A 22,889-nucleotide genomic window follows, 5' to 3' on the forward strand; every position below is an offset into this window, starting at 1 on the left:
TGGCGCCCCCGGTGGTGCCCCTGGATATCGCGGAATTGCATTTGCCATACAACTAATTAGTTTGGCTGAATTTCCCGCTCTCTCGTGGATAGAACAATAGACCAAAAAACTTATAGGGAATTGTTTTTATGGAGTTGTATGTTGAAATAATAAAATGTATTAATAAAAATATAATTATTAATTATAAAATGAAGTAAAATGTTAATACAGTACAGTACTGTATACATAAAATAAAACTTTTGCGGTGGCGTCCGTTTATCGCGGTTTTCGTTTATCGCGGGCGTTTTTTAAAACGTAACCACCGCCCTAAACGGGGGATTACTGTATATCACGATCAATTTGTTCGCTTTTTCAAATTTGATCTGACCTTCTTTGACATTGTTTGTTGCAAATAAGTAAAGGGTCAAAGCTCATCCAGCACAGTTACAACTGTTACACAATTTTATCAAAACACGATGTTACTGAATAACAGCCCAGAACATCTAATTGTTCGGAAGGAAATGCAGTTATTAATACTTTACACATCACTTAATTAGAGGGCTTAAGCAATAACCCGTGGTGTGACAGGAATATTTAAATGTTCTTAAAGCCAGGCGATATTCTTTGCATTTGTAGCTGAACACAGACAAGTACACGGATACTGATTTCGCTTTGTCTTTACTGACCGCTGTTAGCAAAAAGCTCCTTGTGCTGACTTACGTCTGAAACAGTAACTAGAATGTAGCACGGAACCCGAGTGGGAAGAGCTGAATCAGCGAGTAGTGCACTTTTGACTTACAAGCGAAACCCAAAACCACGAGTGCTGAAGTGCTCGCTGAAATGAACTGCTCAGCTCTTCAATGCTCCACGCTTTGCCACTCTCGTTATTTGTGCGCACGATTCACAGCATGTTTCACCTCTTGGAGGAAGACACTGTAGTACATCCTATTGATATTTTTGTCGCAGAGAATAGCTTGTGCTTTGCTGTACTTCGCCGTCGTTAATCAAAAAAGCGAACATTGTTCGCTAATTAACAATGACTAGACTACATCACGTTATAGTCTGTTGTTCTGGATATGAAGAAGAAAAGCATCTCTCCATCACAGAAATGCAGGACAACATTTTCATCAAAAAAAACAAAACAAGAGAAAACGTTTTCATCAAAAACGCACTCACGTCTCTAGAGAACGGCATAAAGATAAGGAAGACATGACAGGACATGTCACGCAAACCGTGTGAAACGTCTTCTGAATCAATACAGGACAAAGGTTTTTTTTTTTGCATTATACACAGCACCGAAAATGTCCACATCATGAAAAAAAGCCAGTCCCATAGGAAGGCATGTCTACTTACAAATATATCACAATGAAGTGTTTTGCATAAACTGTCCATTATGTTTGAAAACAGGATTTTTTTAAATAATTTCTCTATTTTATTTTTTTTTCGATAAAAATGTTGAAACTCCAGCTGTTGGATGTGTAACTTCTATCAACTAAAGTATTCCTTTATATTTCCTTTGATTTATTTGCGTTATCAAACTCTGGCAAATTACTTTGGAAGATGATTCACCAGAACACCAAACTGCTGAAACGATGAGGATGATCAATCCTGCAGTTACTAAGGATGAGCTCGTACCTATTGCACGTTTTCTCAAATATGGTGAAATTAGAAAAAAATGGCAAAAAACATCAGAAACAAGGAAACTCGGCTGTACAATAGGAGTGGTTCTCAATCAATCGTACGCACTTTGTACCATTCGTATGGACCTTTTCGACGTAGTGCATTTTGAAGATTTATTCTACAGAGGTCAAATTATGCACCTGAAATGATCTTTAAAGCTACATTTTTTTAAACATAATAAATGTTTAAAAAAAAAAGGCAATAAAGAAAGATTCTTTTTTTTTTTTGACAGTGTGTTTCAATTATTATTATATCTCTCCGTAGGCACTTAGTACATCATCCACAGCTCGTCATTTACACAACCAACAGGAACACGCATGCCTTAATATATGGCATATACATACATATTTCTGCTGAAGCACAAAAATGCGTGGGACAATAGAGAAGCGACACACACACACACACACACACACACACACACACACACACACACACACACACACACAAGCATTAAAACTGCCCACAGCTGTCTGCCTCTCTCGCTCTCATATACACCAGAAACACCTGCTTTTGCTCCTCTGTGGTGTGAGTGGTCCACAGGATAAAGATGGAAACCCTGGGCATTATTCATTAGCAGTGAGAAAAAGTAGCGAGACGCCCCAAACTTCTCCGTTCTGCTCCATTACATCCCTATTGCTGTTTCTCTATTATCATTTATAGGTTCACTACTAAGTGGGAATCTCAAAAGTCTTACATCTAAAATGAAATAAACGCGCTTTCAATTGACGGAAAAGTTAGTGATCAAGGCAGCTTTGAGGCAGAAAGACAGGGATTCTAAAGATATAGAAAAGAGAAAATCTAGATACAGGATGTACCTATAAACATACATAGTTTTTGATGTTTCAACCTGAAGCAGAACTGAGTGATATGAGAATATATGATTTTGTTCCTCCTGGCTTACATTTCTTCAGTTTTTAAGCAACAGAAAGCATTTGAGGCTTTTTTTCTTACACAGGATCGTACCCCCACCCCCTCATTTTTATTTCCTGCTCGTCTGCTTGTAACCGAATCACACTGTGGACAATTTCTTTCTTAATCATGTCTGTATGTCATACACATAACTCTGATGAAGCAAACGAGTAAATCGCCCAGCTATATATCATGAACATATTGCACTTTTACTGGAGATCCTGGATGTTGACTGACATGAACACTTGTGAGATGGCAGTATGAAGAAAGAGATCGTACAGGACATACAATCGTTCTGTCTGTAACTCTATTTCTATTTCAATCACACACACATAGTGTGTACCAAGAGATTCTTCAAAAACAAAACAAAACAAAAATCGAAAACAAAAATCAATTACAATGTCACTTCACAGTCCTGCTAAATGTGGAAACACAAACTTTTTACTAGATTCCCATTTCTGTGTCTGTGTGTGTCAGTCGATAAAACTCCCTGCTTTCTCAAGCAGCATGTGGGCTGGTTTCAACTCTTCCTTGAGTCCAAAACAAGCAGAAATAAGACCCTTGTTACTCTATTCCAGCCCACCTCAGATAGAGGGACACGGGCAGACATCTTAGTGGCAGTATCACCCCTAACAAAATCTTCCGCAGCACGATCATCTATCGCACTCCCACCTTGCGGAGCAGGATCTGCGAGAGGTCAAATGTCATAAAGCTGATGCCTACTGCAATCGGCCCTTTTACCCAGTTCATGCTGAGGCCTTTGTACAGGCCGCGGATGACGCCCTCCTCAGAGACGATTTCTCGCATGGTTCCCCCAATAGTGCTGTACGTGTGGCCCGTCACACCTGCTGTCTGCATACGACGGCGTACTACATCCAGCGGGTATGAAGCTGACTGGCCGATAAGGCCGGCGCACGCGCCAAACCCCAGCCGTTCGTATGAGTAAGGCTGAGCTCTTCCTGTCTTCTCTAAAACACACACAAAGATAGAGTTTGTTTACATTTTTTTAACATTTATGAATAAACCATTTCCTGTTTCCTAGTTTCTGGGACATTATCGAGAACCACTATGTCGTTTAAACAGTTCAAATGTCAACCTTTAAAATCACTGGTGTGAACCAGCTTGCTGTTACAGGAATTCCCAACAAAAGGAAAACTAGAAAAACGGTTATGAGTAGGTCAGGCTCCAATGGCACTGGTAAGAATGGAATTTCGAACCTTTTAAAGGAATTTTTGAACATTTAGAAACTACAGCTGAACAATATAACGATTGTAAATGCAGCTGGCAAACATCATCTAATCAAATATTTCCTCTTTATTCCCTACGCACGCATGCACATTTACATTCACACAGTGGAATGTACCTGCATGGAGTTTCTTAAGGGACTCATAAGTGAAAAAGCTGAGGCCTGCGTAAGGAATCACACCCAGTATAGTGGGAGTAAATCCTCTGTAGAGGGTCTTCAGTCCTTCTTCACGAGAGATCCGCACAAATACGTGCATTATGTTACTGTACCTGGAGAAAACACACACACACACACACACACACACACACACACACACACGTCAAAGACTTACATACTGTACAAAACATTCAGGTAATAAAGTCAATGCACCACTGTGCATTGCAAATTACAAATTTTCTTTATGAAAATAAAGTCCAATGAAGAGCTTACATTTCTTTCGGAGTGACTGCCATGCGAGCACGCACCATGTCGAGTGGGTATGTGATCATGGCAGCTGTGGTACCGGCCAGTGAGCCAGCCAGGAGTCTCGGCACAGGAGGCAGAACCCTGTAACAGAGAGGAAAGAAACAGGTTCATTTTTGAGATTCCCGAAAGTTGCTAAGACACATTATACTGTTAGTTGCTGTTTATACTTTGACACTACTTGGAGAACAATGTCTGTTAATCACTGAAAATCACCCAACAATTAGACCCATATACACTAATTATTCAGTCATGAGGCCATGTCAACACTAAAATGTTTGTTTGAAAACGCATATTTTTCTCTCGTTTTTATTCTTTCATCTACACTCTGACAATCAACGGCAATATAGCTTTTTGAAAACGTGTGAAAATGAAGGCTTTAGAAAAAACGAGGACACATTTTTCGTCATTGCTGCGACGTTTCAAAGAGCCGGAAGGCAAATTAACAGTAGGCAGAAGCATCTACAGCCGTTTTATAAATTTGGACGCAGGGCGTTTTTAGATCAAAAAGAGTTTCAAACATCAGACACATCATTCAAGTTACTAAAAAGTTTTTAATCTCACTTCAACGGTTATTATTTCTTTTTTTTACTGAAACATTTTCTAGCTAATTTCTTTTTTGCAACTATTTCCCCCATAATAAATAAGCCATGCTTATTTAACCCAGCATGACCCTGGCCAGGCAGTTACTGAGAATTAATTAATAAATGCTGTAAAATGAACTGTGTTTATGCTGTGTTTTATTGTACTGTGACCTTTACATCTGATTGATTGTTCACAAAAACCTCCTAATATCTCAACATTCTTAAAAACAGGTTTCTCACTCACATTTGGCAAACAAGGAAATTTTTGCTTAGATATTTGTGCTTTACATAATGATCATATCTCATCCAAGCTAGTATTGTGACTTCAGAAAGCTATACCAAACATCTGGAAAGTGGTTTAAAGGCTACTTACTTGCCCTGAAAGCCATAATAGCCTCCTAGAATCCTCTTGTATTGTTCGTGAGCACAGAACTGGATGGCAGCGTAGGGGATGACCCTCACCATGGTGGCCGAATTTCCCCTCCATAAACTCAGAAAGCCTTCCTTCAGATAGGTGCGATAAATCAACCGGTACGCCTCCTGTCCACCACAAAGACAGTAATTCGTATGGGTTTGTCCTTGTTTGAAAAATAAGAAAATCTACGTACCAAAGTATTGCTTTTAGTATTAACGCAAACATCTAATGTGCACACATTAAAACACTGCTACTGTCCATCTGGCTTTTCTTTTTCTTTTATTCTTCAGTACTGATTCTCAGCAACAGAAATACTCACTTTGGCTGAAAATCTATTTGAAGACACTACAAGGGGGGAAAAAAAACAAATGTCAGAATATGTACTTAAATTTGTGATGGATTGAAAAATCTATTTGGCAAACATTTTAGTTAATGCCAAATAACTAAACAGTCAAGAAGTGTTCTGCCTTGACATTTTAAAAACAGTTTCATTAGAGAGTCCTCTCAACCTTTTTCCAAAGCCCACATGGCCTTTCTGTTGTTATTTATGCATTCAAGATGTTCATAAAGACAGCTTTTTCAAACTGGACACTAAAATGTCACGGTATGCGGTATATTCTCTGAGCTTTGCCTGAAGTACTGGTCACCGTAACATAAATGAACTTTCTCAATCATATTAGCACGCACATACTGTAATATAAAAAAAAAAAAAAAGACAAATTTCATTCTTTTTTTATTTTCTCTATAACCCATTTCTGTGTTTTTATTTCCATAATGAACAACCAGTGAGTCTTTCACCTGCCAAAACAGATCCAATTTCTTTACAAAGCTTGACAGAACATTTCATACTGTGTGTGTTGTTTGTATAAATGTGTCTTGCCTTGGAAGATGATTTTGGTCCTGTCCAGCGGAGCGACTGCTGTTTTAGCCACAGCTCCCGCGAAGGCTCCAGAGAGCAGCGAGTTCAGCACAGTGCGGCCCTGCTTACAACTCTGCACACACAAACACGATCACGTTGCAAAATCCCCAGGGACAAAACTTGCTCTAGGCTACTTCAAATATTTTATATTGTAGGTAGATAATTCATTGTTTAGATAAGTGCAGGGTTAAATATCTTCTAAGTGTACATTTATGTGCATAGCATGGAAAAAGAAAGGGAAATAGAACAGATATTCCCACGGTGATAACCGATACGTCCATTACACACTCCAAACACGTTATTTTACACAGACATAAGAAATTAATTTCTTGTTAAACTATTTTTAACAAGAAATCAAGAAATGCGCATGACACCTAATTGCCAGGTCCAATGACACGCCCCAGTGTAAAGCATGCCGTCCTGGCACTGTGTTTGTTTGAGATCTTGTTCAATTATTAAGCCAAACTTTGGCCAAACTTTCGTCAAAATTCAGGAATGCAGCAGTCCAAGGTAAGAGATTGAACCATTTAGGAGGTGGTTAAAATCGAGAGGTTATCATAACAGACACACAGTATGATGATAATCATCAGGTACAGAAATAGAAGCTTTACACCACTATTTTTAAATGCAGGAAGCCAAAAAATATTTAATTTGATTCTATTTAAAGTGTTCCACTATTCTGGAAGCAAATTAAGTGTCCCACGATGTTGACCGTAGAGAACACTGAGATGAGAAATATGCATCGGGTTAGAAAGTTTTTAACCCATGGTAGTTATAAAGACATGTTAGTGTGAGTGGCAGAGTGCAGACAAGATTACACAAAAAAATAAGTCATCAAGTTCCTCGTTTCGGCCCCGAAAATGTAACCAGACACTTAATACAGTTCCTGTTCCTCCCTATACAGTATGTTTAGTATCTAAAGTAGATTCCCAATGAAAGTTCCAAAAAAACTATAAGAAACAAGTAGATTGAAATCATCATGAGTACAGATCATAACTCTATAATCTACTGTTTGGTGAAGACTGGTTGCAGTTGTGCTTGAGGTTGAGCAAAGTGAGCAAAATATCACAGGATCTTGATGGCATAATAACTGTAGTGGTGACTGCTTCTATATTTCTTCCTGTATCACCACTACTAAGGTTGCCAGTGATATTGTGTGGTTGGCGCGTTCAGGAAACACGAGAAGAGATGAATGTAAAGTAAACTGGCGATATTTACTTTGAAAAAAGGGAAAAGAAAAACAATTAAGCTTGGCTTAAGGTGTCTTGTGCGCTACGTTCAATGATGCCGGCACCGCCTCAGCCTCGCCGTGCCACTCCTTTATAACTTTAACAAACATCAAAAAATCATTAAAACATTCTAACCAAGAATAAATTGAAATAAAATCGAAACTCTAAATAACACATTTCAAACATAAATCGATCTAATGGCTTCTAAAATAACAATGTTGAATGAAGCAAACACTTACACATACTTAAAGACTCACAGGTGATTTCCCAGTAATCCATTATTAGACTTTGCTTCATACCACGTTTCCTTATTCGAACCGCAATTTTTATTTATTTATTGACAGATTATCTAAATGTACCCAAATTTTCATTATAACCAAGAATGTATTTCAGACCAGGATTCTGAATCACCTGGCGATGTGTCAGGATGTGTCAAAAACAAAAATCAGCCCATACAGAACTCAAACCTCAATAGCGTTTCACTCCGTGTAATCACATGACATGCTCGCCCTCAGGAATCTACACTTTGATCGAAAAAAATTAAATAGCTTGGCGCTACAAAACCCAATAGCAATCTGAAGTAAAAATTTTGCTAAGCAGCAAACAATCTGATATGGATGTTGCTGTCTTTTTATCTTTGACACACAGGAAGGTTTAACCCAGTCAGTACAGCAAAACCAGCCGCCCCTGCCAGTATTGTTACCTCAGGTTATTTTCACGCTGTTTGTTTGTACACACTTACTGTTGCCTAAATACACATGCATACACACCCACACAGTATTCTTAGAGTGTAGACAGAGCTGCCAAAACTTAATCAATTGTTCAATGTGCATAACAATCCAGTGAAGTCCTCCTTCTCTAAAGTCACAGTCACCAGTTGCCCAGGGTGATTAGTAAATTATACTGACTCATACAAAAGACCTTAACACTGCCATTGACATAATTTGTACATGAAGTGTAGATTTTAAAAGTCCAGGAACTTAATTGTATCATAACTAATTTAAGGCTGAAAAAAAGTCAATATAATTATGAGTCACGTGACCCAAATGCTTTGCCACTTGTTCGAGACATTTCTTAATCAATAACATCTTTAGCTGTTGAATGCAATTTAATTACCTCTGATTGGCTGGAGGAGGACCGTGGCAGCATTTCACTCTGTGTGAGAGTCCCTCGATGTTCCTGCACTCCATTCCCCATGCCAGCCTTTTATACACACACACACACACACTCCTTGCACTCAAGGGGGTTTGGCAGCACACATACACTTGCAGAACAACTGCCTGGAAGAATTAAAACAGAACAAAGCACAATTAGCCTGCAAACAAGAACACACTTCTAATGAACATAAGTCTTTTAAGCTGTTCAACTTTAAATACTTTCATATTCTAGCGTTTGAATATAGTGAAGTCTTTTTTACTCAACTATTTGACAGAGTTCCTTAATGAGATGCAAAAATTCAAGTGTACTACATGAGGTACAATATAATGATGGTAAACACCACTTCCACCTATCGCTTCCACCACTTCAACACTATCCACCTATCTAAATGTTTCTAATAGAAATGATTAATTCTGTAATAACATAGCTAAATTTTTTGTGTGAAAATAAGTGATTAGTGAACAATAAGTGAAAAGTGAGTCATTGAAAGCAGATAAGTGAAAATTGACCGGCTTTAATTAAGGGTTATTTTCCAAGATAAAAAAATTTAAGATCACCAGAACATAATCGATCAAATGTGAATTCTGTCTCTTAGAAAGAAGTAATACGCTTCATTGCTTAAGAAAATAAATCAAAAATTTTAAGAAGGAATTTTGCACTTAATTAGTTCTCATGCTTAAATCTCACACTGAAAATGACAGAAACGTGGAAGAAATTATCTGAACTTTGACCAGTGAAACGCCACCGGACAGCTTAGTGCAGAAGAGATTACGACTTTAAATTCCAGAACAACAACAGCAACAACAACAATAATAATAATTTTTTTAAAAACGGAACAGAAAAATTACTGTAGATTACTGTCCCAGGACAGTGGTGGTTTAATGGTTAAGGCTCTGGGTTACTCATCAAAACGGGGGTGTGGAAGTTTCCAGCCACTTTTTGATTATTGATCAAGCCACCTAACCCTAACTTTCTACCAAGCTAGGAGAAAGCAATGAAAATATGTGCTGTATTGCACATTTGAATACTTAAAACTTTATTGATTATCATATACAGTGTGACCAGTAGAAATCTTGAAAACGCAGGAGTGTAAAACAGACTTTAGAGTGTTTCCTCACTGTAAAATGATACCCAAGGATGACATGGTCACTGAGAGCTATGCACTCGTTCATCAGATTGATTTAATCAATTTGAGTACAATCTGATATTCTTTTGACACACAAACCGAATGCACCTTTTCCACGCTATCTCTGCCTGGTTTGGAAGGTCAGGTCAAAGCACCGCTGAAGAGACAAATGGCTTTATGCAGAGCTCACGGTGTTGTTAAGGGGAAACCTGACTTCACCCAGCTGGCCCACATTCGCGTGCTATTCTCAGTCACAGTCAAGCACAACATTTGCACGGTGTTCGGATATCAGGGGACGCTGTGGTGCGTGGTGGGTTTTCTGGGTGAAAGGTTGTAGAACTAAATAGGAACAAATCTAACTGTAAAACACAACAATGTCTGGACAAGCAAACATAAAAATCCACACCCAAAACCTGTTCAGAGCGAGCAGGTACATGTTGCTTTGAGGCTTATACAATAAACTCAAAACTGCATGAAAGACTGTGAATTGTTAACTTTCAGTGACAGCTTATAAAACAGGACCTGTGTCAGCTGTCACTTAAAACCTAATCCATTGCCATCAAATGCATCTTCATTATTTCCTAAAAGTTCTCTCTGACTTATATACACCTTTTCTCCCAATAGCTTCTTCTCCATGTCCTTCTCTCCACCTGATTTCACCTTGAGGGATCGACTTACCGCAATGCTGCCAAGCTTTGAGTCTTTAGTCTGCTTTTGAAAAGAGTCTCATTACAAAATGGATTAGGTGAGATCTCTACGAGGAACTTTCCATCACAAACATCCTGCTGTTTCTAAAGAACGAATGCCATATGCAATACTATCAAACGAGACACTTTTAAAGGCTTCCAGTGAACCAGGTCGATGATTAAACTGAATCCTTTGGCTTAAAAAGCTATATAAGAGCTACGAGGATGAGGCACGAGACCTTAGAGTAAATAAAACAAGCTAAAGTCGGTGTAAATGTTAAATCAGCAATCAGTACCTTTTAGGCGATGTTTGTTGATATTTACACGACCTCAAGAAATTATTGTATAACCAAAAAAATACTATGAACAATATCTTAAATTCAGAGCCACTGAAATGACTGTGTTATCTTTTGTCTCACCACAATGTAAATAACACGAGGATGGTGACAGTCCATGATCTCAACAAGTTAATATTAAGACAAAACTAGTAATATGTGGCTACTGGTTATCAGGTTGCAGCCATGACACACTACCATTAAGATTGTGTATTAAGATTATGTAACTCGGACCACAAAACATTTCAGAAACGAATTACAAGAAGGAAACTGCTGCACAAACAAATCATTTCTTGCTTGGACTTCTAGTTCGGAGGTGGTTAAGGCATTGGATCCAAAGGTTGTGAATTGAAATCACTAAGCTCCCAATCCTGGGACCCTGAGTAAGGCCCCTTAATCACACCGCTGCCCAGTTGTATGAATGAGATGTAATGTAAGTTGCTTTGGAAAAGGGCGTAAGTCAAATGCAATTATATTAATGATGTCTGACTACAAGTAGCACTTGATTCCAGCACACTGAGATCATGTGTAATGTGTCTGAACTTGAATTATATCATATTAAATATACCAGAAATAATGTGGCAGAGGTTGACTCAAGGGTCAAATGTAAAAGGTCAAAAGAATTGTATTTTTAAAGCACAATGACACCTTTAGAGTCAAAACCACTGTATCTGTGTAGAGATCAACAGAAATGTAAATATAAACAATGTTTCAGAGGATTGATCGATGATAAAACCCCAAATTAAATATATAAACAACATGTCAGATATCAGTCCAGAATGAAAACACGTACATCAGATAAGACTGGAAGTTCATGTTTGAAAGTTAGCAAGATAACCAGTGTAATGCCAATGTTTTGATCCAATGTTAGTCATTTATCCGCAATGAAACAGATCCACACTCACCTGTCTGATGATAGAAACTTTCTCTCTGGTTGTTTTTGTTTTGTTTTCTGCAGGACGGAATGCTGAACAAACTGGACCCTTAGGACAACCACTCCCCTTGAGATTTAGCCAGCTAACCCTAACGCGAACCCAGGGGCAGCTCAGCACGCAGGAGGCTTTACCCACAGCGACACAGGCTTCAGAGTCCCACTCAAACCCGCACACGCCCGTCTCCAGGTCCCACAAACCCCGCAGGAGTCAGCTGCGTTCACGGCGACGGCGACTGACACACGCTACCGTGTACCGTCCATGCTGTTTTCGCCCGGACCTGTTGACGCTCCTGTCTCCGTTTCCATCCGCCAATCTTTCGAAATCAAGTGCACTAAACTCCCTACATTCGTGTTCCGTGAAGTGCGCACTTGTGTAGGAGACGCCACGCCGTTTAAAACGTAGCCTCTGTTTGAGAAAGGCACGCAAGGGCGAAGCGGGGTGCATTCTGGGAAATGAAGTCTCTCGACGCAAAAGCAAGCCGGGATAGGTTCGTTTGAGGGGCGTGACAGCAAATGACAGGTCAGGGCATGTACTGATCGTCAGGATTTGCCAAATTTAGCTTAATTGCCGAATTAAGGCATTATTTTGCAACCGACATATATAATTTTCGGTCTTTTCCCGTACTTTCGCCTATAGTTATTTATGTAATGTGCTGTTTAATGCTTGAATCTGATTGGTCAGAACATATACTTTTTTTTTTCTCTTTATTGCAAACATTAATTAACAGCAACTTTATTGAAATCAAAACAGGTATAACAAAATAAAAGAAAGAAAGAGAAGGCATGCAGACATTACAAAAGCATAGAAAAGCATACCTTTGTCACCATCAGCGATGGCAAAAGTAAACACACCCTTCAATCAAGTAGAAGTACAGATACTCGTGTTTTAAAAGACACGATAAAAGTTCAAAGTTAAAGTAGTGACTACACGTTTTTACTCAAGTTAAGGTAAAGAAGTTTGGGCTCTGATATGTATTGAAGTAAAAAGTAGCAAAAGCTACCTGTTTTTAGTGCCACGCTGGTAACTGGACGTCAGATCAGATTGATATTAGGGCTGTCAGTCGATTAAAATATTTTATCGCGATTAATCGCATGACTGTCGCAAGTTATCTCACGATTAATCGCATGTTTTTATCTTTTCTAAATGTACCTTTAATACTTTAAAAATGTTTTACACTCTAATCAACATGAGCATGGAGAAATATTGATGCTTTATGCAAATGTATGTTTATTATTAGTTAAACCAAACTCAACATAGAGCATGAAGACAAAATATTCTTTTGAATGTGTTTTTAAATCAATTATAGTGTTTTACATTACGTAAATCGTCAGGACACCAAACGGGACCTTTGCTATGTTTCCACACACACACACACACACACACACACACACACACGTATATATATACACAGGTGAAATATATCATTCTGTGTGTGATGAATCTATATAGTATACGAGTTTCACTTTTTGTATTAAATCACTAAAATAAATTAACTTTTTACTGATATTCTAATTTATTGAGCTGCACCTGTATATCTGAGTAAAGTAAGGATGTGTTTCAAAAAGTAGAAACTACAGATATTTGTGTAAAAAATGTAATGAGTGAAAGTAAAAAGTTGCTTGAAAAATAAATAGTAAAGTAAAGTACTGATACCAAAAAAATCTTCTAAGTACAGTAACAAAGAATTTCTAGTTCGTTAATTCCCACCTCTGGTCACCATAAACCATTAAAGGATTCGAATAATGGGTTCAAGTTTAGTATAAGTTTTGGAGCTCTTTGGGTTTAAAGGTTCTGATGTACTTAAAAGAAGTAAAGTGGAATGTAATATCAGAACAGAATCATCTAGAGTTGGGTTTCTAATGAACAGCTCTGCCTTTGTGAATATGAAATTGACCCAGGAGGAACAACAAGTATAATCAAAATGAATTTTTTTTTTTTTTTTTTACAACATAGGAATAGAAACAGGTAACTTCTGACCAAAAAGACTTGTGAATGGACTCTTCTTCAAAACAAAATGAATAACACACCTTTTAAGTCTAAATCAGAACAGATATTTATAAAAGCTCAAATAGGTAATAACGGGAAATGTTTAACTCTTACCTGAAGTGCCGTGTCCAGACAAGACAGACATTTCTAGCTTGTGTTCAGTGAGGGTTGGAGCGTCACATGCGGTTCAAAGCGTCCTCTGCGTTGCCTTGGTAACCAGGAGGTTATTAGCGCACATTGCGAGATGCACTGTTTAATCCGTGGTGGCTGAAGTATGAGTTTGTATGTAATGTATGACATCACAAGGTAGAATTTAACAACATTACACTATAAGTAAACTACAAGTAAACTATAACAACAGTACACTATAACTGGAGTTATACTAGACTACACTGCTGTATATCTCAAATACAGCCCACTACAACTACACTACAACAATGTTACAACTACAGTATACTACAACTACAGTACACTATAACTGAACAAAGCTAAACTACTCATATTCTTAAATACAGCCCACTACAACTACACCACAAAATGTTACAACTACAGTGCACTATAACTGAACAAAGCTCAAATACACTACATAATCTAAAATACAGCCCACTACAACTACACTACAACAATGTTACAACTACAGTATACTACAACTGCAGTACACTATAACTGAAGTTATACTAGACTACACTGCTGTATATCTCAAATACAGCACTCTACAACTACACCACAACAATGTTACAACTACAGTATACAACTACAGTACACTATAACTGAACGAAGCTAAATTACACTCCATAATATCTCAAATACAGCCCACTACAACTACACTACAACAAAATTGCACATCTAAAATACAGCACACACCTACACTACACTACACTACACTTACAGTACACTATAACTGAACTGAAGCTAAACTACACTACAGTACGTCTCAAATACAACACACTACAACTACATTAGAACTAAACTACACATCTAAAATACAACACACTACAATTACACTCCACTTTACTCCAACAATGTCACAACCACAGTACACTACAATTACACTACACCTACTGTAAAACTACAGTACCCTACGACTACACTACAACTAGAGTACTTCTGAAATACTTAACTACAGTACACTACAATTACACTACACTTCGTTCCTGTAACATTCTTTCATGTTCTCATAACAGGAAGTTGGCCTTGGAAATTAATTCTGAAACAACAAACTAACATTCCTGTAACATCCACATTGATGTGTTCTTACAGGACTTTCTCTAATCTTTCTATTTACCAATATATATTTACCATATACAACCCTAATTCCAAAAACGTTAAGACACTGGGTAAAATTAAATAATACAATGATTTGCAAATCTCATAAACCCACATTTTATCCACAATAGAACATAAAAAAAATAAATGTTTAAACTGAGAAAAAAGGTACCATTTTAAAAGGAAAGAAGGCGGCATTTAAAAATGTACTATGGCAATGTGGGAAAAGTGAATACGTAAATGGTGCCCTTTTCTTTCCATGATAAGGGATTTAACCTGCATTTATGGATGACATGGAAAACTGTGTTCACAAATAATGATCTTTGGAGGTGTTAACGAGCCCAGAGAGATTTCCATTACAGAATCATGACTGTTTTAAATGCAGCGCCACCTGAGGGCCTAAAGATCACAGGCAATATTGTGCACAGAGATTCCTTCACTTAAAGCTGCTGTATTTTAGTGTCAGTTATACAATTTATGCAGATCAGTTGAGTCACATTCTTCTAAACAACTTTACACTAATTCAGCAGTTCTCAAAAGGATTGAACTTGGAATTTTACATCTATTATCACATATATGTAGTAAACTTTAATTTCCTATATATTTATTTGGTTACTTGGTTTTGTGTTCTGTTTAAACTATTGTCTTTAGTAATCATTCACAAATACGCTGCATATGCAGTGTAAACTTTATTCCTTAAAAAAATGTGTAAAACTAAATTTAGAACACAAATATTGACATCCTAACAGCATTTTGAGTATCTATAAGCAGTACGTTAAAAAGGGTCTGAGGACTCGTTGTCATTTAAGGAATACACACTTTTTTAATTGTGAAATAACTAATTACAATTACTTTAAATAGCAAGTGGATTAGCACTGAGATAACTGAATGCACAAATGTTTACCTAAAAAATGCTGACACATCAATCCTCAAAAAAAAGACAATAGGCACATCAGTGACAATTGAATGACAGGATAAATTGAAGTCACAACAACGTGTCTGATTGACTATTTGTGCTCTAAGCTTTTAATTGAGGTGTCACTTTGTTGGCATTTTAGTTAGTCAGGCTTCCTTTCTTGCCAGTCCACAGTTCTCTCAGCTCCACCTGACAGCCCAGGTCTCTGAGGGCAGCTTTCGCCAAGTCACCGCAGTCCCGGTGTGAGGCCAGAGCCTGACCAATCAGAGCTTCGGCTCCCATTTCCAGAATAGGCTGACTGAAATCGCGTGTTCTTGCAACCAGGTTTCTGAACAGCATACACGACTGTTTCTGCAACAGAAAACACACTTTCACTTAACACATTCATATATTGTCTAAAAACACCGCTTTGGTGTTTATTAAATAAGAGTCATGTCAAGCCATGTTATTGTGTTTACCTGCACGTTAACGTTTCCTGGATGCGTTTTCATGGCCTGCAGTGCGGCCTGAGCTCCTCCGCTCTCCATGATGACTTTGCAGTTTCCGGGTTTGCGCAGAGCGAGCACACTGAGAGCGGCACAGCCTTGTTCACACACCTGAGACAGCAAAGGCATTAAGGTCAGCACGATTAAACCCATATCTGATCTGGTTCAAACCATATTATAATAAACAAAACTTCTGACTACTACTTATTCTTTCGACTGCTCCCGTTAGGGATCTCCACAGCGGATCATCTGTCTCCATATCACTCTGTCCTCTACATCTCCCTCTGCATGTCTTTCCACAGCACATCCATAAATCCTTGGCCTTCCTATTTTCCTCCTGCCTGGCAGCTTCAACCTCAACATTCTTCTACTGATATCTTCGTCTCCAAAATGTCCTACATGCGCTATCCCACGAATAAACTTGATTCTAATCCTATCCATCAGGAAACCACAGTATCTTCACCTCTGCTACCTCCAGCTCCACCTTCTCCCTTTTACTCAATGCCACTAAACCATAGAACATCGCAGGTCTCAACACAGTCCAATAAACTTTCCCTTTCACTCTTGCAGATACTCTTCTATCACAAATCACTCCTGTTATCACTCTTCTCCACCCACTCCACCCTGCCTGCACTCTTTTCTTCACAATAACCAAACCTTCTGACATGTAATGAGAAGAGTTTCAGTGAAAGGTTCACCTGTGTATTATTTATGTGTCGGTTTACCGCCATGACAATAAGCTCCGTCCCGCCTGCTTCCACAATGCCGTCTTTGACGTCATCATTTCCTGCGATCGCCCGCATCGCACTCAACACCTGCTTTGCAAGGTCCTGGAAGGAAACAAAATATATTTTTTAATAAATGATACCCAAGAAGCTCAGCTCAGCCAGAGGCAACAACCCAGTCTCTCACCTGACAGTCCAAGCTGTCCGCTAGCAGCGTCATCATGAACTTCAGTCCTCCCAAATCCACAATTTCCTGGCAGAACTCGTTCCTCACAGCGAGGCGAGACAGAGTAGCACACAGCTCCCTGAGGACCGGCACGCTCTCGGGATGGGCTGTGGTAACACCATTAACATTTGCATTTCTCTATTAAGTAAGGACAGATTGAGATGATATAGAAAAATAATCAACATAACTTAATCAGCTAATAATCGAATTTGAGAAGTTTGATCGGCGGTCTCGATAAAAGCCGATCAGATGATGCAAAACAAATTTTTGAAAACACGGGTAAAAACAAAAACAAACAAGAGTAGAACTCAAGGTCTCAATCAGAACAGAAGGGCCGATAAGATGACCCAAAACTCGCCGTTTTTCCAGACGTGCTAAAACGGCTTCACCGGTCTGACAATTGTACAATGTGTGTGTAAAAGACAACACATTAGCGATCTGCAACGTGTGTGTGGTGCAAGAACATTCCAGGAGGAGGAAGCACCCAAATCATTTACCACCACCAACCTTTTGAGTCATTTGAAAGCTAGACAAGTAAAGGAATATGAGCAGTTTTCAAAGTTGCCACTAGGGGACGGGACGGTTCACCAACTCAAGCGCCACTCACTCAGCTGTCGATAACAGAGATGTTTCAAAGACAGTGATCCTACTGCAAGGGAAGTATGAAGCATAAAGAAATATCATTCATATGCCTTGATCATCAGCCGCTGCCTTTTGTAGAAGACGAACGGTTGCAGGGACTCGTGTCTGATTTGGATTCACGTTACACTAAGCACACGCTTTTTTAAGTAGATACGTTGCACATGCTACTAGCTGATGACACAGCTTCCAGTGAACAGTTATCAGCCCCAAAAAATCCTGTTCAGAGCACCACTAGATAATGTGCTATGAAGCAACAACAGAACATTGAAAAAAAAATTTATTCCGCTTTTATATACTTTAGCAAATTTCCTGTGCAGTGTAGTTGAAAACGAAGCCCTGAAACTGGAGACTCATTCCATAATCCAAGATCTGAAAATAAATCCCCTTTGCGTTTCTCTTTGTTAAATAAAAATAATTAGGTTGTATGACTCTATGAATCATTTGTTAGTATAGAAATGATAGCAAATAAATCGTTCTTCTGACCAGTCAGTTTTAAGAATGAAACAGTGCTGTGGTACAAGAAAAGCACACAAGCACTAGGGTTACAAAATTCCAAGACTGGAAACTTTCCATGGGAATTAACTGGAAAATATGGGAATAAACCAGGAATTTACAAAATTCCAAGTTAGCCTATAACCCAGAAAACTTAATGTAGTTGGAAAAAATATCTTGCAGGATCATTTTTATTAAAACGGCCAGATTTAAAGTAATTTCAGTTGAATTTCTACCCTGCGCGTTCATCAATTACATGCACACAGCGCACTTACGGCAGGGTTACTGAAGCCACGCCTCCTACATACACTGTGCATTCCTCCATAACAAACACACATTTCTTCAATCCTGCACACAAAACAATGTCAAAAAATGTCCATCTTGGTGAGTATTTACATAATTAACAGAAACATTACATCGATTTATGTTTAAAACGTCCTTGTTTTGTTGGTGAGCGATTGCGCAACAAAATTATACTAACAATTAAATCAAAGGAAATTAGTATTAGTTTGCATGCGTCAACTTATCAGCTAACAAAATCTTTATATTTGTTTGTATATAAACAGTTTATATACATTTTCCCATGTTTTCAATTAATTCCTTAATTTTTAAGTTTCCAAACTTGAAATATTTTCAAAATTCCCCACATGAAGTTCCCATTAAATGTTTTCTGGAAATTTACCAAACATTTATAAATAATAACATCAAAAAGAAACAAATCTCACCTTTCGCAGCATCTACAATGACCTTGAGTCCATTGTGCTCCAATACGATCATTTTGGCGTGGTCGTGCGAGTGACCGAAAGGAACCCGCACGTCATCATCAAAGGTCAAGACTCTAAGAACGATGCAGGCCTCTTTGACCACCTCGGGCCGCTCCATATGCCGTTTTATGGCACTGATGAGTAGGCGAATCACCCCGGCCTTCACCAGGTCCTGCCTGTTCTGCTCGTGCTTCAGACAGCAGTGACGCACCGTCCGGATAACCAGGCAGGTCAGCGCCGGATCCTCCTGATGGCTGCATAAGGTGTCAATCAGAAAGCCCCGACCCTCTGCCTCCAGAATATCTGGCTGGCCGTCCATGAGCGCTGAAAGAGCTGCAAGAGAAGCGGAGAGCACGTCGTTGTCGTCACCAGCAGCCTGGCAGCAAGAGAGAAGTGTGGGATAGGCATCTTTCTGGGCGGCCAGGTATCGCTGAGCAAATCCGACGGCACACTGCTCCGTGAAATGCTTTAAACTCTCCAACACGGATGTAGACGAGGACTCTAATGCGCTTCTGATAGAGTGTAGAGCCTGAAAAGGAAATCAGTGGAAATCATTTCAAGTGCAGAGAACTTTTTTTTCTTTTTACTGACACCAAGATTCAATTTGTCCTATAATGTAATTTAAATGTAATTGTTCATCACAGTTCCAGAGATTGACGTTGACCTTGGGTTACTTTCTCCACATGCATCTGTATGGCTTTCTGGTTTCACTTGTATGTTAAATGTGTGCATGTGATAAACTGGCATCCCCCATGAGATGTATTCCAACATCACACCAAATGTGATAAACCCATGTTGAAGAGGAATTAATAAATAAATAAATGCTAGTCTTTGACTGTCTGTCACTGTGTTTCTTTTGCGCTGTATTTCTCAGCCAATCAAGACAAAGAATCAAATACACGGTGGTATCAAACGTTTTGGAGACTAACGGTGCTAACTGGTGCTATTGTGAGCACGTGCGTCTGTGATTTCATCACATCAAGACTTCCGGGACACTTTTCTGAAGTGGCAGGAACCTGTGAGCTCTGTATTGCTGTGCACAGGGGGCTATTTTAAAGGGGATTGTTGTTTAAACATAGATGAATAAAGTACTTTCTTCTAAACAGAGCCAGTCTCGAAACCTTCTAAAACCACCTTAAACAAGCTCTAAGAAAAGGTGTAGATTAATGTGCCTTCAGTTTAATGACCGGTTCTCATCCAATGTCCTGGTGTAACATACAAATAGTGTCTTCCCTTCTCTAAGAAACCCAGATCAACTCCAGGAGGGTCTGTTTACTGGCTGATGAAATGAAGGAGGAAAAAAAACACAAATATACGTTGAGATCATGAAAACTACAAATCATAGAAAAAATGTCTGGGGTGACTATAAACTAATTGCACCTATTGATCATTCTAGATGTTCTGCTAAACATTTTCATGAAAATAAAGCAACAACAGAAAGAAACCGGTGAATCGTGGTCATTTTGTACCTGGAGGACTTCATGAGATTGAGCATCTGTGGTCGCTTCAGAAGATTTTCTGGGTACCGCCTTGACAATATTACTCAGGTCCACACCTTTATATAAAGAGAATGTTACCAAAAAAACAAACCACACTGATCATTCAACGAGGTTGAAAACAAAAGCTGGTGAGATTTACCCTGAGACTCAAACTGCTCGATTGCTTCGTTTAGAGCTTCACTCTCATCCATGTCGAACTCCTCAATGTTCTCCCTCACCACCGAGTCAAACGTCTCCTGCGCGATTCTCCGTTTCGCCATGTTTCCAGAGGAATTAATAACTAAACAAGAGAAACAAACATTATTATAATAACAATATTGCCCCAATAATATACATCTTATTCCGCACCTCCTTATAGACCTTGGTGTTGCTATGGCACTCTCAGGTGCATTTAGGATCACAACAATGAATGAAGATGTCAAATACTTCCGGGTAAAACATCACGTTTGAACCTCTGGATGTTTTTTTTTATAATAATAAAAACCACCGAATTGTACACTGAATTTATTCCAATGCATCACTGATAGCAATCACGCTACTCACCGCACCACCCAGTCTGCAACTCAACGATAAAATCCCACCCAGATACGTAGATCGCAGCGCTACGTTATGAGAGGAAACGCACTCACGTAAAAATACTCCATAACAACATTTACGCACGCTTTTGTGAATCCCAAACCTTGCCTTAGGTCCGTTTGGTTTTAAGTCTCGGGTTGAACGTGTACAACTATTGAGTTCCGATGTGAAATTATAAATTAGATTTCCGAAAAATCCAAAAGCATTACAATATAGTTTTAACCCGAGCGTTATCACGAATATATGCTAGCCATAACATTAATGGTATGTCCTTAAATTAAAGAAACATATTTTAATATAACCGAAATGTGCAATACATCGACATGTGCAACCTATATGTGCATTACAGCGCCATCTTGCGGACATTAATTTTTAAAAGCAAACGCAATTGAAAAAAAAAATTTTCAAATTATTTAAACTTCTTTTTTTTTTTTTCAGAGAAAGAGAGAGAGAGCATTGAAAGACCTGAAAACGTAAAAATAAATGTTTACGTAAAAATAAATATGTTTGTATATGTTATGGAGTGTATCACGGCGTTTCGTTTCCTGGTTAATTGGCTCACCAAGCTAAAGCAGTCTGTTTGAGTGAAACGCTTCAGTACTGCATAGGTTCGAGCCCCACTTCTGTGTCTCTTGGTCATGTTGGCAGGTCCATGAAGAGAAATCATGCACCACTCTGATGAGCTGATGTATACCCCTACCACAATCTCTGAGACCAACAAAGCCTCCATGTTTTAATATTCAGACAAAAGGAACAGAATAAATTTGCTCATTTTCATATACGCTGATCTTGCAAATACAATAGCTGAACTCTGAATGCATTAAAAAGACCGATTTACAATAAAAACGAATGAAAGAATATTTGCCAACTTTCGACTCAATACACGTTTGGAATGTTTGTACCTTTTGTAATAGATGTGCACGAGTCCCTCAGTTGTTCTCAGTGTGAAAAGATGGATCTCAAAATGTATCTAGTCAGTGGAAAGGAAAGGGGTCAAATATGCAGAACAGGGTTGGGGAAAAAACGCATATTGTGCATGAGAATAAACACAGGACATTGATTACAATCTATAAAATGCTGCTCTTCCAGGTAACAACAAACAGTAATTAGGAATCAAGCATGGGTCAATTTTGAACATCATTTTATTAATATTTGTATCATTAGCACAGATTTTGTAAGGTGTATATAAACGTATATAAAATCAACTATACATACAGCAGATTACAAAGTAGGCTTTTTCTTCGTATTCAGTGCAGCACACAGTGAAATTGATTAAACAAATGAAAGCCACCTAATTCAACATAAATGAACACTAAATGACCCAAAACTAAAACAAACTGGCTTATTCACAGGGCTGTACAAAGTGCACATGTGCAAACAACACTAAACGTGAAGAAAAATGTTAATAATAAATACTGTAAGTTTTATTTTTTGTGCAAAAAAATTGCAATTATCTTCATTTGAGTATGTCAGTCTAGATATTTTGTTGAGGAGTCTAACGGCTTGAGAGGGAAAAAAAGACTTCACAAGTCTGAAGCCCAAATGCTACACTTTTTCCAGACAAAGAGAAGTGTAAAGCGAGTGTAAGGGGTGTGTGTGAGGTCAGTGACCATGCTGATGGCTTTGCAACAGCAGCATGTAGTGTAAAT

The 22,889-nt window shown here is 38.5% G+C and overlaps 2 protein-coding genes across 4 annotated transcripts; both read right to left on the reverse strand.

Annotated features, from left to right (window-relative positions):
* Positions 1–1,405: 1,405 nt before the first annotated feature.
* slc25a42 (solute carrier family 25 member 42) lies at positions 1,406–12,056 on the reverse strand. The gene is made up of 8 exons (XM_083526270.1): positions 11,634–12,056; positions 8,540–8,703; positions 6,156–6,267; positions 5,595–5,620; positions 5,234–5,400; positions 4,244–4,360; positions 3,932–4,083; positions 1,406–3,536 (listed from the first exon to the last, which is right to left on the reverse strand). Exons 2-8 carry the CDS (start codon positions 8,618–8,620, stop codon positions 3,226–3,228), a joined length of 966 nt encoding a protein of 321 aa, XP_083382396.1. The 5' UTR covers positions 8,621–8,703; positions 11,634–12,056; the 3' UTR covers positions 1,406–3,225.
* Positions 12,057–15,591: 3,535 nt separating this feature from the next.
* armc6 (armadillo repeat containing 6) lies at positions 15,592–21,348 on the reverse strand. 3 transcript variants are annotated; one of them, XM_083526267.1, is made up of 8 exons: positions 21,208–21,348; positions 20,804–20,944; positions 20,635–20,720; positions 19,127–19,694; positions 17,229–17,374; positions 17,015–17,146; positions 16,290–16,427; positions 15,592–16,182 (listed from the first exon to the last, which is right to left on the reverse strand). In XM_083526267.1, the coding sequence occupies exons 2-8, from the start codon at positions 20,922–20,924 to the stop codon at positions 15,970–15,972; spliced, it is 1,404 nt and encodes a 467-aa protein (XP_083382393.1). In that variant the 5' UTR covers positions 20,925–20,944; positions 21,208–21,348; the 3' UTR covers positions 15,592–15,969. The 3 variants fall into 3 exon arrangements, with proteins under 3 accessions (XP_083382393.1, XP_083382394.1, XP_083382395.1); XM_083526268.1 differs by having other exon boundaries at positions 21,025–21,214; XM_083526269.1 differs by lacking the exon at positions 21,208–21,348 and adding an exon at positions 21,013–21,120.
* Positions 21,349–22,889: the final 1,541 nt, after the last annotated feature.

The sequence above is a fragment of the Silurus aristotelis genome, assembly GCF_946808225.1.
Source record: "Silurus aristotelis genome assembly, chromosome: 22".
Taxonomy (NCBI): Eukaryota; Metazoa; Chordata; class Actinopteri; order Siluriformes; family Siluridae; genus Silurus; species Silurus aristotelis.